Source organism: Mus caroli, unplaced genomic scaffold (assembly GCF_978045245.1).
Source record: "Mus caroli unplaced genomic scaffold, Mus_caroli_1 scaffold_10, whole genome shotgun sequence".
Taxonomy (NCBI): domain Eukaryota; kingdom Metazoa; phylum Chordata; class Mammalia; order Rodentia; family Muridae; genus Mus; species Mus caroli.
Window position 1 is genome coordinate 109594692 of NW_028227265.1, and position 17760 is coordinate 109612451.

At 45.9% G+C, this 17760-nt stretch overlaps 1 protein-coding gene and 1 non-coding gene across 5 annotated transcripts in view; one reads left to right on the forward strand and one right to left on the reverse strand.

The window, feature by feature from the left end:
- Positions 1-17760, forward strand: part of Dlgap2 (DLG associated protein 2) — a 796232-nt gene that overhangs the window by 209737 nt on the left and 568735 nt on the right. For all 4 annotated transcript variants that reach the window (XM_085844126.1, XM_085844125.1, XM_085844130.1 and 1 more), the window contains one exon: positions 121-175. In XM_085844126.1, coding sequence (XP_085700252.1) covers positions 121-175 — 55 coding nt within the window. The remainder of the gene's footprint in view (positions 1-120; positions 176-17760) is intronic.
- Positions 15169-15299, reverse strand: LOC115031825 (small nucleolar RNA SNORA17). The gene has a single exon (XR_003837483.1). It is a non-coding gene; the product is annotated as a small nucleolar RNA SNORA17 (small nucleolar RNA).

Genomic DNA, 17760 nt, shown 5'->3' on the forward strand with positions numbered 1-17760 from the left:
CAGTGACTTTTATGCCATACCGAATGATCTTATTAGAGAGTCCCTTAGAGTAGCTAACAAAGTGCTTTACCTCTGCCTGAATAATAACCAAGTACCTTTTATTTATGTGTTTTGAAACAGGTTCTGCCCGGCATCCTGCAGAAGCATTGCTGCATCTTACCAGACAGGAACACAGGTAGGACTCTTCCTGATCGGAGACCACGGGTTGTATGCCAGTGACCAAACACGATGCCGGATTTAGATGTTTTGCAGGCTTTTTGCAGTTTTTGCAGGCTTTTTGCACTTTTCTTCTTCTTCTTCTTCTTCTTCTTCTTCTTCTTCTTCTTCTTCTTCTTCTTCTTCTTCTTCTTCTTCTTCTTCTTCTTCTCCTTCTCCTCCTCCTCCTCCTCCTCCTCCTCCTCTCCCTCCTCCTCCTCCTCCTCCGATGGAATCTTGCGGTGCATACTTGTATTGTGCTGTAGCTTTGCATCGTGGATGGATGGTGTGGGCAGAGCGTAAGTGCTCTGCATTGTTTCTAAGGAAAGTGGTCGAGAGAAAGAAGGTCTATAAGCCATTATGGGACTTGGTTTACCATTAAAGAGGAGACTGTGAGGTGTGTTTTCTGTAGCTCTGTAGATCTTGATTATTCCATGCAGACAGCCTGTTATTGAAGTTATTTTCATCAAAATGAAAAGTCTCAGACTCCGAGGCACGGATAGTGGATGCAGCTGCTTCTTGCAAAGGGCTTTGCAGAGCTCGCAGATTCCTAAAATCAGCTGTCTCCTCAAGTACAGGTGCATGTGCCGGGATATTTTTGTTGGGTATGAAATGGAGGTTTTTAGATTCTCTGTCTTCTGGGATGACACTCAGGCACTTGCTCTGGTGATATTTCCACTGCCACGTTATGCATATAAACAGGCATGGTCATTGAGGGCTGAAAGGCTTATGTTACATATCCCGAGGTTTGGGGGAAACAAATTTACATCTTTTAAAGTAAGAATTGTGAATATATTGTTACTGATATCATCCTTTTCAAAGAGTTTGTTTCTTTTTATTGAAACAGTTGTGTCTTGTTTACTGTATTTATAGAGAAACATAGATGTAACACAGTTACATATTGTTTAAGCCTGTGTTTTCTGACAGTCTTGGTTAGTAGTGAAGGTGCTGGATGCATACTGTCAAGAAGCACGGTGATGTGAGGAGCGGGGGTCAAGTTGTTTGGGCCATTTCCCATATGCCATCAAGGCAGTGAAAACAAGCTAAGTTCTGGTAAATGAAGTTACCAGTGGACTTTTAGGACTAAAATGAGTTTTTACTGGAAAAACAAACAAAAAATTTAAAAAATTAAAAAATTTGAATAAAATGAGTTTTTAGTATTTTGAGACACTTTGCTGTATGCAAAGCTTCAAGTGAGTTTGGGAGATGTTTCCACCTCAAGATAATTTATTTTCATTTCTTAAGAGTGCTGTTTGTTGGTGCCTAGACCCAGGAAGGCTGTCTTCACTGAGTTCAGTCTTTCTGAATTAAACATGGCTGCTTTTGAAGTAAAAGATACAATTCTTTTGCCCTAATTTAATTGCATGTGATAATTTTGGTGAATGAGCTAAAAAGATGGATTAATTAATTAATGACGTTTCTCTATACTACCCGGTTTTGGAATTTGTTCATAAGAGAACGAAGGCACATGCTGAGCACGAGTTTTTTGCCTTTGTTGTTTTGTGAAGAAACTCATGGGCACACCGGCTTTATGAAGCACACGGGGACTGCAGTGTAAGACCACACTGTAACTGAGGTGCGGCTCCGTGGAATAGTTCTCAGGGTGTTTGCAGTTCTGGGTTGAATTCAGCTTTTACTTTCAGACCCTTTCCTTTTCCGATGTCAGTGACCTTTAATAGTGTGACCCATTTCTTGCCTTTGGATAGAGACCTGTGTACCTTATTAACCCAGCCAACAGCTATGGCACTGGCCTCAGCTTTTGGGATATTAATTACCCTTGTCACATACCCTTGTCTCAGGGTTGGTTCCTGTGCACCTCTATTCAAAATGGTGATTCATATATAGGTGGCTGATGGGCCACAGGGTGTGCTGACCCCGGGTGAATTTGTAAACTTTTCAAACAGCAACTCACCTTCATCTTTTGATTATAGCTTGCGATCTCTAAGATAAAAGCTAACCTGTCTTTACAAGGTTCTAGGCAGCACAGGTTTACCACTCTAAGACATGATTACCTCTTGTATAGCTTGAACACTTTCCACCCTTACCTTCTGGGGGGTGGGAACTTTGGTTTCTGTATAAAATGCAGCACACAGTATAAACTATTGAGTTTTCTCCTGATCTTCCTGCTTCGTAAGATTTGTGTGTAAGAAGATTAGAGCAAGGTATTAGTGGCAACTGATTGAGTGTATTTCCCTTTTAGTGTGACAGACCGTGCAACTGTTGGCAGCTATTTGGTTCCTACATCTGGGTTCTGAACTTGTTTGTTAGCAGTTTGTCTCAGCGTGGTCACACAGGTTGTGGGATAGCAGAGTGTGGGGCGCTATGAGCAGGCTCTCCCTCGCCTCTGGGATTGGCTGCCTCAGGGTGTTTGTCTGCGTCCTTCAGGAGACAGCCTGTTCTGCCACCAAGAATGAAGACATTTTGGGAACAAATTCATCTCACAGAATGGCAAAAACATTCATTCCCCACAGGCCTTGATGACAACAACAAAGTGACAGGCTGTACGCAGACTAAGCATGCTGGGAGATTTGACTTTGGGCTATATTTCATTCCAAAGTCACAGAAAGGTGATAGTGAAACATGTTCTTTGGGGAAGTTGAATAGAAAGAGCTTAATGATCTTGATGTGTGCGGCTGTGATTCTTGCTTCTTTGCCAGCTCAAGATGGCATTCTCGAAATACCTGAGCATATCTGTCTCCAAGGTTGCCTGACTGCCAGTGAGAACTGCTACGCACACACCTTTCCTCAGCAGGGTGACACTGGGGTGGTGGGAACCCAATCCCCTAGTGTTTGCCAGTTTCCATGTTGCCAATTCTCCCACCATGGCCCATTCCCAGTTCTGCTGCAAAGGTCCTGGGAAGAGAATTGGGAGGGGCCTGTACTCCGATCAGTCCTTTGGGCAGGTAGAGACTTTTGACTGTCTTCTGTGCAGCCTTCCCCAGGTACAGACTGTGGTTAAACATGGTCTTCATGTGGTGTAAATTTCTTAGTGTATTTGGGCTGAATAGAATTTTGGATTAAAACCTAATGTTTGAAATAGGATCCCTAATTTTACAATATTCACATATGTTGATCAGATCTGTTTTTTATATGAAGAATATGTGTGTGTGTGTGTGTGTGTGTGTGTGTGTGTGTACAAGGAGCAGGGGCGTTGTTGAAACTAGACTGACTGCTGACCAGCTTACAAGTTTAGTTCAGAAAACAGAGGGGACAGACATCTCTGCTGAAATGACAGGAAAGGGTGGTACTTTTACATCTACTGGGTTTCTCATGAGCCAAAGGTTTTTCAATATCTTGTAATTTCACAGAGAAGACATAAGGGGAAAACATGTCAATTTGTTCTTTTTCTACGGCCCGTCTGCAGGGGCATGACTCAAAGTGATTGGTGCCAGAGACAGGGCACTTGGTTTATACACATATGGTGGGAATGCTGTTTCCTGGTGTGGCAGAGAAGAGACTGGATGGTGGCCCTGCAGTACCTTTGGTTTAGAGCTTTGGTAGTACCTTTGGCTATTGCCTGTGAAGGAAAGACACTACCCTCTTCAGATGATAGGACACAGACCCCACTTCCTGGCTTTCTCCTCTACATAGCTGTGGAACATTGTTCTGTAACTCACTCAGCATCTCACACTGCATTGGTCTGCGATGCTACAGTAACCTCAGGACATCCTTCCCGTCTGTGTGTGACTCTCTGACAAAGTGCAGGGCAGACTCATGTGGATGAGGGGTGGTGATGCTGCTGTGGGGGAACCTGGGTGGATGTGGAGCTCCTGGGGTGACTACAGTAACTAACATGCATGGAAGGGTCCTGGAGGGATGTGTCATGCACAGAGTGCACACACAGGGACACAGAGTGCCAAGTGATGCCATTTTAATATTATGGGTTGACGGTTCTGAGAGGCCAAATGCTTCAAGTGAGCTCTTTTACCCAGTTACTGCAATTATTTATACTACTTTTTTTTCCCCTTTCAAAAAAGAATTGAGGTTGTGCAAATGGAATGCCATATGATATGATTCATAAACTAAGAATAACAGGCCCCGAGCTAAATGGAGAAAGTAAATGCTGCGAGCTGCGGAGATTTGCTTTCTCTGTCTCCTAACACTCTGGGCCGTCGTTGAGTGAGCAGAATGCTTGTTTTCCTGTGCTCTCTACCCCGGCCCACCAACCAAAGATAGAAGAAAAGCCTCTCGTGCATCAAAGGGCTTAATTTCATAAACCGAGAAGGGTTTTATTACAAAATTGGTGGTGTTTCAAAACTACTGCCAGAATGTACGTTTATAGATCAATAGTTTTAGGACTAAAATAGCTTTATTCAGTGTGTTTTTTCTTCACCTATAGGTCTCATTGTATCTTAGACGGCAGTTATTCACTAAAATAGAAAATGGTGTACCACAGTAGAGATGCAGCCCAGAATGTACTGTGCTTATTCCCGGCCCTGTAGCGTGCTTATGTATGGAGCCTGAGCTATCGGCTCCCACAGAACTGGGTACTCTTCGCTTCGGTTTCTCACTGGTGAGAGTGGTACATAGACAAGAGGCCATGAGGACTATGGCCAATGTTCTTGATTTTTCTCTGAGAGATTTTAGACTCACCCTGTAGTTTGAACAGTGTCCCTTAATAATATCCCACAAGTTCACCGGACCACCCTGTAGAGACCGCCACAGCTCTCTGTGGCTGGGAGTAGTCAAATTAACTTCTTGAAGAGGCTCTCAGCTTGCCCTGACTACAGTCTCCTATTTGGGAATGTGAGGGATGATTCTTACCCTGTGTCATCCTTTCCAAGCCTGAGTGGCTACATGCTAACCTTAGCACTGTGTGTTTACCTAACATCTCAGAATGTGCTCCAGATAATCAAGAGAAGAAGTGCCCCCCTCCCCCCCTCCCCAGTTCATGGTGCTCTAGAGTTTTTTATTTTATAAGCTCTTTAGGGTAGGAAAAAAAAGGTATACAGGCAAGATGTTTGTTAGTGGTAATACTGTAGGTGTATGCTCTGAAATCTGGTCTGCGGTGGAGCACTGTGGAGAGGACAGGTTTCCTTCAGAAGTCCTATTCCTGTTTCCATGCATGCTGTTGTAGGACTTCTAACATCCATGCTACCTTAGGAGTATCTTAGGATGCTCCCTGCTCCAGCAAGAAGGCTAAGGAGTATCTCAGGACAGCATTGCATAGCCCACCCCCACCCCAGTAGCATCTGGTGCTATGTGGCTGATGCACACCTCATTTCGAGATAAACAGTAAACACACCCTACACACCCTTCTGTAGTTTGTTCCTGTCTACTTTGCTCTACATTGCCCAGTGCTCTCTATGTACCTCTTGGTACATTAACCATGGCTTTGCCTCACTGAACACTCCCTATTCCTTTCTCCTTTCTGCCATTCTTTTCCTACCCATTCGTTTATAAGCTACCTTAAATTCGTGTTGGCATTAAGTCAAGATCATGTGCGTTCACCTGTATATGAAACTTATGGCAAAAATGAAGGTTGATACCAGTGTGCTGGCCAATCGGCAAGCATAGTCTAAGGTCTAAATTACCAAAGGTGAGGGGATGCTGTTCTCCTGAGGAGTAGAGATAAAATGGCAACCTAGCAGTTCTCACCCTCCTCTTTGTAGGGTTCGACGAAGAAGCCACCAGGAGCTGGTTTACACGAGGTGCTTCAGGTGGCCTAACCCAGGAGTTAGCCATGTTTCTTATCAGGAGCAGGAAAGGCCTTCCCTGCAGGACTTGCGGCAGAGGAAAGACTGGGAGGAGATGTGAGGATGCTCATCAGCTTTCAAAACCTATAGCTTCTAGCTTATAACTCAAGTAAGAGAGAAGGAACTCCGCATCCACACGTGTTTCAGCATGGACCACTGAAATTGAATAATGGCTTACATCTCCAACTACTTAGTTACTGCTAAGAATTGGGGGGTTTGCGTATGGGCATGACTTCTAAAGGTGCTACTGAGCATGGAGAGTGGGTACGGAATAGAGAGGAGTGTGTGGGTCCAGGATGGGGTGGGTGGGAAGGGTTAGGACGTCCCTGATTGTTATGATACTGTGACTCTGGCATGGCTTCCACATCCTGAATTGATCCAGTGCATGCTCAAAACAAGTTCCTTCTATTGGTTAATGCAATATAATAATTGAATGTTAGAGGTTAGTCAGACTCTTGGCACAAAGTCTCTCCAGAGGTGGAGGTTCCTCATAGAACACGCATAGTTAAAGGCCTTGATTTATTCTAGTACTTCCCATGGGTAGGAAGGGTCTTTTCCTTGGGATTTGTTTCAGTGTGTTTGCATGATGTAGAAACAGTCTATCCTGACTAAGCAAAACCGCCAAGTGGGGATTTGAAGCAAGCTGAGTTGGCTTTTTAGGGATGAAAAAAATATAGAGAGGCAGCAGGTGTGGTAACCTCTGAATGAACCCTTCCTGGATCTCACAGAAGCCTGTGATTGCACCATGCAGGAGCCAGTGGCATAGAACCCAACTTGCAGGCTTCCTAAGGAGTGTGAGAAGCAGCCCAGAGTTAGGATTAGGTTGCTGTGTGGACATGTGAAGATGTCTCAGTCAACATTGCCTGTCGCTGTGTCTTCATGTTTGTGCTGGTGGCTCAGACACCCCCTTACTGGGGTCTAAACTTCCAAGCTAATCCCTGCACTCCACCAAAATGTGTTTTCTTAGGAAACCTTATTTCTCACCAGAATCTTTGTCTGAGCCAATCTTGTAGGATAGCCCTCAGGAGGGCCAGTCTTTTATGAATAAGAGCAGCCTGCATAACAAGAGGACTGTGCTTTGGATCTCTGACTCACTTAAGCTTTGCAGAGTGAAGAGTCAGTCCTTAGACATTTTATGAGGCATTGAGGTGTTTGTACTGCTGTGTGGATGTTCCCCGATTTAAGCATTTTTGAAATGATTGTGTCCGTTGCTTTCCCAGATCTAGAATAACAATCTTTGCTGAGTGCTGAGGACATTTTTATTGTTATTACCATTTGTGCGTATGTGTACATGCGTGTGTATGCTTGCTGAGAATTCAAGATTTTAGATACTGGATCCTGCTTTCAAATGTGCCTGTTAGTTGTTGGAGTCAGTTAAAATCCCCTAAGATGATGAGTGTTGTTGATAGTTAAGCCTGTAATAGAAACAGTGGTCTACCAGTTGTCTGACAAGCTGGCTCAATTCACAGGCATTTAAATAGTCCACATAGAGCTATGACACTTTCTGCCTAGGCTGCTGGATGGAGCACAAATCTTTCCAAGAGACTGCAAGGCTACCACACACCTAACTTGATTTCCCAAGGGTGGGCTGGCTATTGGTCTTGGTCATTGACAAACAAAAGCTTCTAGATGACCACGAGCAGTGTGGTAATTGTGGAATTTACGAGGATCACAGTGGTATTCCTGCTCCTGCTGGTTCTTACTTAAGGAAAGATTGGCCCATTTATTATTTTTATAGATTTTTAGATATAACATATTTGGGTTGAGGTAAATGACTTTGAATGGATGATAAACCATTATAGTATATTATGGTTATTGAAGATTTTCAGCAATGTTTCTTTAAAAATTACATTATAATCAATATATAAGCCGGACTTCAGAAGCCATATTTTAAAAGTAAAATGTCTTGGTATGTAAGAATGAATCGTTTGATATGAACTTGACAGGCTGAGATGTTGACTGAAATGAGCCTAATGTATACTGGGGAATGGTCTATATAACAGGGCTGGTAATAACAAGGACCCTGTCTCAAGTGGTTTTAGGCCTTTGATTCTGGGATTCTGGGATTGGCAGTATGCTCTAGCATACTTCTGTCCTTCTGCTACATGTTGGCTGCTACCTGGAGAGAGAGAGAGGGAACCAAAAAAGGGGTCCAGGAGAAGCCACCCTGCCCATAGAACTGAAGAAAGAGGTTTCCGGAACTCAGTAGAGCCCATCCTCTGTCTTCATGTGCTAGGTTACAGTTGTGCCCAGGACAGAAACACCAGATTGCTATGCCCTTGAGGATAAGAAGGATGTTGGCACTCTTTGGGGGAAATGTAGAAAAAATATCAGACATAGCAGAGGGTCCTGTACAGTGTCACACATATGGCTTTCTTCTGAAGGACATAGGCTCCTGGTGTGTGATCTTCCTGGACCACTAACTTTCCATCTTTCCCACGAGCTTTTTCTTTGCTAAGAGGTGACTTACTAAGGGACTGGTTTTCAACACTTAAAATTAGCTTGGTGATGATCTGGCTATACATATACTCGGTGTTGTTACTTTTTGTTCAGATATGGTTCAATATCATGTGACACCTGTTGCATAAGTTTCCCCCAAGACTGTAATATTCCATCCTGTAGGAAAGTTCTTTAAGCAGGAAGATAAACAACTCAAAATAGCTTCAGAAAGTTCCTGAAGCTGACAAGATTCATCAGGCCCCTCCCTGCTGGAGTAAGCAAAGCAATAAAAGCTGAGCAGTCCTTTCTAACTGGTGAAGCTGAGCCGAAAAGAAGACTCTCAGTCAAGCCAAGCAGCAAAGACTCTGAGATGAGGTCGGCTACTTAAACTGGCTAGAAGTTTGGAGCAACAGAGCCAGCCACCTAGAAAGGACACTCCCTAGCCCGTTGAGCTACCTGCAGGCAGTGCAGTGTCCCCAGCTTTGTGAGCTATTACACATGCTGAGGTGGGCCTTGGTGATGTACCTGTAACCCCTCACTCCTAACCCTGTAAGTAACCACAGTAAAACTCATGGTTCACCAAATTGGACTTGGGTGGTATCAGTACTTTGATGTGTTATGGGCTCCCTCCCTGTCTGGGGTGAGTAGACACGTGTCCCCAGGAAAAGCGTTTTACACAGTCTTTCACACCACAGCTATACACTCCCTTCACCTCTTTGTTCCATTTGTTTTTTCAGGTTTATGAATCATCCCCCCCCCACCCCCACACACTCTCTCGTTTCCCTCCGCTCTTCCTTCAGGCATTTCTGGGTCTACAGCACCATTATATTATTTGTGGTCTCAGCTAATACCCTTTCCAGTTTCTTTGGACTCCAGGTCTCTGGGATTCCTTTTCAGAAGCCTGTGATGTACCCACAGGCTGCACATTCCAGTGTTGTTCAGGAGCGCCTGTTTGTGTGGTGCTTTCGTGCACACAGTATATGTAGGCCTGTCACATGGCCTTTTTCTTGGGACATTTATGGATTTGCTGGTGACTTGCTAGCCTGTTCTGTTGTTCTCATATGTCAGAGCATGTATATCTGTTACTGCAATCTGGTCACCTGTGTGACAGTGGGGATGGCTCCTTTACTAACACAGCTGTGCCCAGCTGCTGTCTGTGTGGGACCTAGCTGCCATCTTTGCATGATGCTTGGGTATTTTAGTAGGGAGTTGGGGTAGAGGGTTCTTTCCTGTCTTGTCAAGATGCAGGACACCCTGAGCTGTGGGATTGGAGCCTGGTTTTTTGTACCTCACCTGGCCTCTTTTTGGAGTAAATTTATTATTCTTTCTCTGCTCATGAGAATGCCATGCCCCCTCCCTCAATGGACAGTGAGGGCTTTGGCTGGGAGAACTGGAGAGAAAGTTACCTGGTGAGCCCTTGCTCTGGGTGGAAGCATGCTTGGGATTGTATCAGTGGAGGTTGGCAGCAGTGACCTGTCAGGCACTGTGTGTCATAGCAGTGACCTGTCAGTCAGGCACTGTGTGTCATAGGTGTCGGGTTTGATGGGGAAGACCAGACCCTCACAGCAAGAATCCATCTACCTTTCTGGTGCCTGATGGCTTTTTATTAGTGGAATTCAGAACCATGCCTCTTAGAATTAACCCACATGCCTCTGTGTTGCCCTACAGTGGCCTCCACTTGCAGGGCCTTCTCATTGGCGATCTAAAAGGAGGGCGTTAGTGTCAGGAAGGGCAGGCTTCTTCCTGAAGTTCTAATAATGTAAAGGGAGCCATCAAGTGAAAGTCACTGAATTCGTTCTTTTGAAGTTGAGAAGTTTGAATATTTGTAAAAACAAAACAAAACAAAAAAACCAAAACCACCCCAACCCAAACATTATAGGATAGGTGCATTTCATTGTAAAAATACTCCGAACTAAATGAAAAGGTCTAAAAACTTTTGGTAAAATAAAGTATTGATTCGGATTTTAAAAATATTTATTTTTATTACATTTTGAATCATGTACCTGTGCATGTATCTGTGTATGGGTATGTGCTTGTGAGTTCAGGTACATACAGAAGCCAGAGGCTTTGGGTCCCTTGGAGCTAGTTGCAGGTGGATGTGAGATGTTCCGTGTGGATGCTAGGAATCTAACTGGGTCCTCTGCAAGAGCAGTAAGTGTTCTTAACCGTTGAACCATCTCTCTAGTCCCCTTGGCTGAGCTTATAGACAAGCTTAAAATGTCCTTATGTACCGTCTTGTGTAGGGACCCAGTGGCCACTGTGCTGGTTCCTTGACTGGTGATGCTTGATTCCTGCATCCTCCGCCACACCCCGCTTAGCATGATGAGCTCGTCCTCACAACTGCAGCTTCACGTAAAGACAGTGATGGATTTCCCGCACGGGCTGGCTTATTTAGCAGCACAGTCTCATTGCTTAACAGTTTTCAGGTGGCATATAAATCACCCTCACCCCACTTGATTTATAGCAGCCATTTCCTCAGGTAGGAGTTAGGGTTAATTTGCAGAGATATTAAGGACAGATGCACAAATAATGAAATTGAGAAAGGAAAAAGGTTTATTTTTATTTTTATTTTTTATTTTTATGGCAATGTGAGACTAAGAAGCCTGGGGTCTGGTACGTGGAGTAACTGTGAGGCATGTTAACCATGAATCTGCTGTGTGACAAACTCTATACTGTGGCATAGGCAGTGGAAGAAGCCATAACCCTTTCCTCAGGTGTCCCCGTGGGTGTGAATGGGATTTGTCTGTGTCTGACTTGGCAGACAGCCTTCTCTGGAGCTGTTCCAACAGTCTGATGTCTCAGGAGAGTTCAGAGAAGGACCCTGAGGAGAATGGTCACTCCAGGCCCAGGAGTGCCACACTGACATCGGAAACTTCCCATGTCATCACCTGGCACCTCCCATCCAGAATGTGGCAGCGTCCAGGGCTTCTCCTGTCACTCAGGGTGACATTCACACCCGAAGCTCCAGGTTCTGAAGGTGGTTGTATTGCTTTTTAGGATTTTTTTTTTTCCCGAAGAGGAAAATAGTTGGTGACATTTAAATGTGTCTCTGTAAAATCTCAAACAGGATTCCCAGGGTTTGGGGGGGGGGGGCATCTTTCCAAGTTGTGTGACTCTTGAAGATGATTATGTTAGGAGGTAATAGAAGTATTTGAACTGAGCCAGATAGGACAGGAGCTTGTATCAGAGGCCTGGTGGTGGAGAGTGAGACAGGAGAAAGCGAGCAGATCATGAGGAAGCCCTGAAGAGAGGGCCTTGAACATAAGAAACAGTGTGTGTGTGTGTGTGTGGGGTGGTGACCAGTGTCAGTAGCCTGTTAGATAAAGTGGAGTGGAGTAGTGGCTGTTGGCAGGCAGAAGTTGCCCCTGTATTTCAGGTCAGGTCAGGAAAACACCCTCCTCCTCCTCCTCTTCCTCCCCTTCTTCTTCTTCTTCTTCTTTATTGGATATTTTATTTACACTTCAAATGTTATCCTCCCTCCAGGTCTCCCCCCTGGAAACCCCCTATCCCATCCCCACCCCCTTCTTCTATGAGGGTGCTCCCCTCCCCAACCCTCCCTCCATACTCCTGCCTTCCCTCCCTGGCATTCCCCTACACTGGGGCATCAAACACCCTCAGACCCAAGGGCCTCTCCTCCCACTGATGTCCAACAAGGCCATCCTCTGCCATATATATGGCCAGGACCATGGGTTCCTCCATGTACTCTTTGGTTGGTGGTCTAATCCCTGGGAGCTCCTGGTGGGGGAATCTGGCTGGTTGACCTTGTTGTTCTCCCCATGGGGCTGCAAACCCCCTCAGTTCCTTCAGTTCCTTCTCCAACTCCTCCATTGGGGTCCCTGAGCTCAGTCCAATGATTGACTGAAAGCATCCACCTCTGTATTTGTCAGGCTCTGGCAGAGCCTCTTAGGAGACAGCCATATCAGACTTCCAACCTCCACATAAACATCTTCTTACGAGGGGGATTATCTACGAGTTCTCAGGCAGAATGGGCAGCACCAGGGATGCTGCTCTGGGATCTGCAGCTGCAAGTAAATGTCACGTTAGAACACCATTTTCATTTTGTGTCCCATACGTGTGAACAGACGAAAGTATGCAGTTGGAAGCGGGGCTTTGGGCAAGACCTCTTGACTTTGCTTCCTCCAGGAATACACCCAGGGTTGATATAGCTGGGTCATATAGTATTGCTAGCTTTAGGTTTTTGAGGAACCTCCAAACTAATTTCCACTGTGGATCCAATAGCTTACACTCCCACCAGTAAGCCAAGATTCCTCTCTCCCCACATGGTTGCCAGTATTTACTGTTCATTTTCTTGATCATAGCCATTCTGACTGCTTGAGATGGGATCTCCTTTTCCTGATAGCTGAAAATGTTGAGGTTTTTTTTTTCTCTCTCCATATATATCTTGGCCATCTGTACTTCTAACTTTGAAAAGTGTTCAGTTCGTTTACCCATTTAATAATTGGATTACCTGTTCTTTTGTTATTAAATTGTTCTTAGTTCTTTTCATATCTAGCTATTAGTCTTCCTTTGGATGAATGGCTCGCAACGATTTTTCCTGTTCCGGAGCTGTCTCTTTGTTCCGTTGATCCTTTTGTTGTAAGGAAGGCTTTTAATTTGATGAAATTCCATTTGTCAGCCCTTGCTATGATTTCATGAGCCATCAGAGTCCTATTCAGTAAGTCACCATTCACGTCGTATATTGAAGTGTTTCAGCAGAGACACCTGCATACTGTTGTTTATTGTTTTGCTATTCACAATAGCCATGTCATGGAATCCAGCCTAGATGTCTGTCAGTGGAAGAATGAATAAAAATCCATGGTATATACACACAATAGAGCATTACTTGGCCATAAAGAAGAACTAAATCATGTCACTTACAGGAAAATGGATGTGACTAGGGACTGTCATCTTGGGTGTAATCAGACAGACTCAGAAAGGAAAGTGCCATGTATTTTCTATATTTAATCTCCACATAAAGAAAGAAAGATGAAGCAAAGAAGGGGATATAGGCGAGGAGATCAATGGGAAGTGACAAGGATATAGCATCAGTGTATGTGACATGAAAAAGAAAACATCACTAAAATCTTTGGGCAATCAGTGTGTAGTCATTAGCAAAAATATAGAGCTCCCTCTGCAGTCCTGTATCAGGCGCTGCCCTTGGGGCCATGTTAGCCATACTGTGCTGACCTATCTGATGGTGGCTGCTCTGAAGAGTTAACCCTGGGCGTGGTTATGAGTATAGGGCCAGGCTGTGAGTATAGAAAGACAGTGAGTTTGTCCATGGGATCCTGTTTCATTGTGAGACCTTGGTACCAGTGCCTGCGACTGCTGGTGCTGCCCAGAGATGCTGTGGAGAACCCTGCGCATGAGTGGAGCATGGGTTTGTGGGGTGTGGGTTGTAGTCAGTGTTAAGGAGGGAGGGGCGCTATGGGATGAACAAGGACCAGGTGCAGTACTTGGTGTTACTTGGCAAGGTGTTCACGAGTGAACCCACAAGGGTCATCTTGGAGACTCTAAGAAGGTCTCTCTGTTCTGTGTATTTAGGCTCCTGGGCAACATCAGAGAACTGTTTTTGTTTTGATGATGGTGGAGAGGTAGGGGCATGCTGGCTCTGGCAGCTCGAGGCAGTGGGAATGGCTTTGATGTTTAAATGAAACTTTGTATCGGTTCTTTGTGAGTTTTACATCATGCACCTTCACCCAACTTATCTCCTGTCCCCCTCTTGTTCACCTGCCACCCTTACAGCCGGTCTCTCAACAGAGAAAAAAAAAAGTCTCATGGAAGCGGTAGTGTGTCACAGTGTGTCCCAAAGTGTACTCTTCTCTCCACAGTTCTTTGCTTACAAATGTTGGTCTTGTGTGAGGCCTCTGGCTTCTGCTATTGCTACTGGAACCTCACTGGGGCTCTGTGGGTCTCCCGTTTCCTCATGGGTTGTTGGCCATCCACCCATGTGATGAAGGGAACAGAGGCTGCGAGCAGGACTCAGAAGGCTGTGAGTATGGCAGAGAGAACTTCTGGGAGTCAGCTTCGGAGAGACAGCTCATTGTATTGCTCCAAGGGTAAGGCATAGGACGGTTATTAGGGTTATCTGAAGGAAAGGCTGATTGGTCAGAACACAATGCCTAATTATCATACAGGAAGGGCTGATTGGTCATAACACAGCACCGAATTATCATATGGGTAGGGGGAAAGACTAAGACTCAGGTACTGAGTCATACAGCACTTGCAGGAAGCTCTGTGCAAGGTCATTCTTCAAATAAGGTTGGGATGTGCTCAGAGACACTCTCCAAACAAGGTCAGACAGAGGAAAGGGAGTCTGCCATTTTGCATTGAGCTCAGAGAACTGTCCAGACATGGTTGACTTCGGCCTTAACATCAGGGTCTGTGACCTTAGCATCAGAGTTCTCCAACGGGACTCCTCTTGGATATCCTGTTGTTTTTGCCCTGTGTCATGGAGACCCTGGGGTTTTGGATCTGTAGAACCAGTCCCTTCATGCACTCCAGCAGTTCATCAACGGGGTAGATATTAGGGTGGGCCAATTCAAAGCCCTGGATCTGGGCCTGCAGGCTCTCCCACTCTCACACCCTTGGAGCCTGCTCACCAGAAGCTCCAACATCTAGGGTTAGCTCTACTGTACTGCTCAGGTGAGGTGCAGGGCCTGCTCTTCGGAGTACTGCAGCATGTGAGGGACATGGCCAGTTCTCCCACTCCTATCTCCCAGGGACAGCTCTCTGCCTGCCATAGATGACAAGGGATGAGGGATGGGAGGAGGATTTTTCTCCCCCATTTGTACCACTGCCTAGCAGTCAAGGGGAAGGGTCTGCTCTCTCATGCCCTTGGGGCTGGCTCACCTACAACCCCTACATCCAGGTCAGAACACTGAGCATAGACATAGCCTCTCTCCTCTCTGCCACCTACCGACACACACATGACATAACAGCCATAGCTGCAATGCTTCTAGGGGCAGGGTGGCTTGGCTTTTTAATATTGGCATGTCAGTGGGCAGTGATCAGTTGGGACTGAGATGTATTGGTGAGATAAGAAGCTGACATATGGGATGCTAGAAGAGATGGCATTGTGGAGACTAGAGAATATGGGCAGCCCCATGGATATGGTAGAGAGAGCTCTATGAGGAGCCCAGGATGGCCAATGGGAGGTAAGATTAGAATTCTTGAGAAAAGTGGAGTGGCCAAGGGATGTGTGTGTGTTTGTGTGTGTGTGTTTACCCATTCTGGGGGGAGCCAGGGGTTAGCCTCTGACATGTTGCTGCCTCAGTGTAGTCCTGGCTCAGCAGAGAGTCTCTGGGCCCCATAGGAAAACTTGATATTTTCCCCATCAGTTGAGCACCAGTGCCTGGATCTTGAGATGCTAGGCAGTGAAGAACAGCTTATAGCATGGCTTTACTCTTGTGTTTCTGATGTATTTATATCTACAGCCTTGCAGACTCTGAAACTGGCTCACTTTGCATCCTCAAGTTCACAGTGATCCGGGGATCATCTACAGTATTATCTTTCTGGGCACCTCCTCTAGCCAAGACTCTCACCTCCCCACTGTGGGCGCACACTGGGGTTCACTGTTGATTTGTCCCATGGTGCTCGCCCTAGCCTCCCTCTTGGGCCTGGACCACTCTGTTTCCCAGACTTCCTCACATCCCTTTGAGATGACTCAGCTAGCCAGTCTCACCTGCCTGCTAGCCTTGCTGTGCCCGCTCCTTCCTGGGAAGCCATGGGAAAGGTTGCAGCATTTCCCTTCCCACTGAATCCTGCTTACCCACAGGGACTAACAGGCTCCCAGCCCAGGAAACCTCTCCTCGGGAAGAGGTCTTACTGTGGACAAACAGGACTTCACAGTAGGTATCTGACTCTGGATCAGAGCCAAGCAGGTGGGCAGGAGGAGGCAGGCTAGTTGGCTGTGCCATGTGCCATTAGATTCAGCCTGTCAGGAAGACCGTGACTGTTGGCATGAGGGCCAAAGTTGGTAACCAAGCTGACCACTGAAGAAAAAAAGATACCCCCTCCTCAGCCAGGCTGGCTGTAGGCTGCATAACAACCCTCCAGAGCTCCACATATACGGTAGGGAAGCTGCATGGTTTTGGAGGCCCAGCTCTAATCCTAGGACTGAGCTAGGAGCTGGGAGTGAGGGTTACTTGAGCAAAAGCTGTTCTCTTAAGCCAAGTAAAGAACCCAGTGGCAAGGGATTGTATACCATGAAGGAAAACAACCAGGGGATTAGAAAAGAGGTGGGTGGTGGAGTCCCTGGGGGCAGGATGGCAAGGCTGAGGAAGAGGACACTCTATGGGAGCATCCTTTTGGAGGTCAGCTTTCAGAAGGGGAGTCTACTGTAAAGACTTCACAGTGACTGAAAATAACAGTGAAAGGCAGTGTTATTCAACTGTGTAGGTTCCTGTTGCTGAAGCAAACCTTTTGTTTCCTCACTGTGTTCATTGAATGGTTGAACGAACCTGAAGGTATTAAAGATCAGGACTTCAGGCTCTGGAGTCTACATGCCCCAGCAGGCATAAAGCTAACACTCAGGGAAAGTTTGTGCAGGATGACACCAGGTAGCTGGCTCAGTCTCCAAGCAGCGGAGGGCTGACTCTAACCCTCCCCAACCCAGGCAGATCCCGGGTGAAGTTCTGACAGCTGTGGTTGAAGGTTCCTTCTAAGCAGAACATAAAGGCATGGCATCTCTTCTTAACAGGGGAGCTGGAGCATGAGGAGGGGATATGGGGTATTATCACGCAGAGAGGAAGGGCTCCCCATCTTCCCTCTCACTGGAACAGGCAAGAAGAGGCTATGAAGACACTTTGGAGTTGTGGGGACTCCTGTAGTCACTAGGAGTCCCCAGAGATTGCTGCTGCTGACTTTGGACTCACCACTTCTGACAGCATACTTTCTCAGTGGACTTTGGCATTGTCCCCTTTGGTGAGCCAGCTTTGACGGGGCGTCTCTCTCTTACGGTTTCACAAGTTCTCTGGGGGTCCTCCTGGCTCTTCATAGACTTCGTGATGAGATACCCTCTCTCTTATTTTCTTTTCCTGTTGCTGTGATAAAAATACTCCAACAGAAGTAACTTGGGAGACAAAGGGCTTTTGTGACTCACAATTCTGGGTTATAGCCCGCGGTGAGGGAGCTGAGGCAGCAAAAACTTGAAGTCAAGAGTAGAAAGCAATGAGCTGATGAATGCCTGCTGGGGTTCAGTTAGTTATCTCTTTAAGAAATAATAATAATAGTTTTTATTCTTTAAGAGTTTTGTGCTTCATTACAATGTTTCTTGATAATATTTACCCTCTTTCTCCCTGTAACTCCCTTTGGACTCTCAAACATGCCTTCCTCCCAATTTCATCATTTTCTCCTCCTCTTCCTCCTCCTCCTCTCCTTCTTCCTCTTCTCCTCCCCCTCCTCCCTTCCCCCTCTTCCTCCCCTTCCT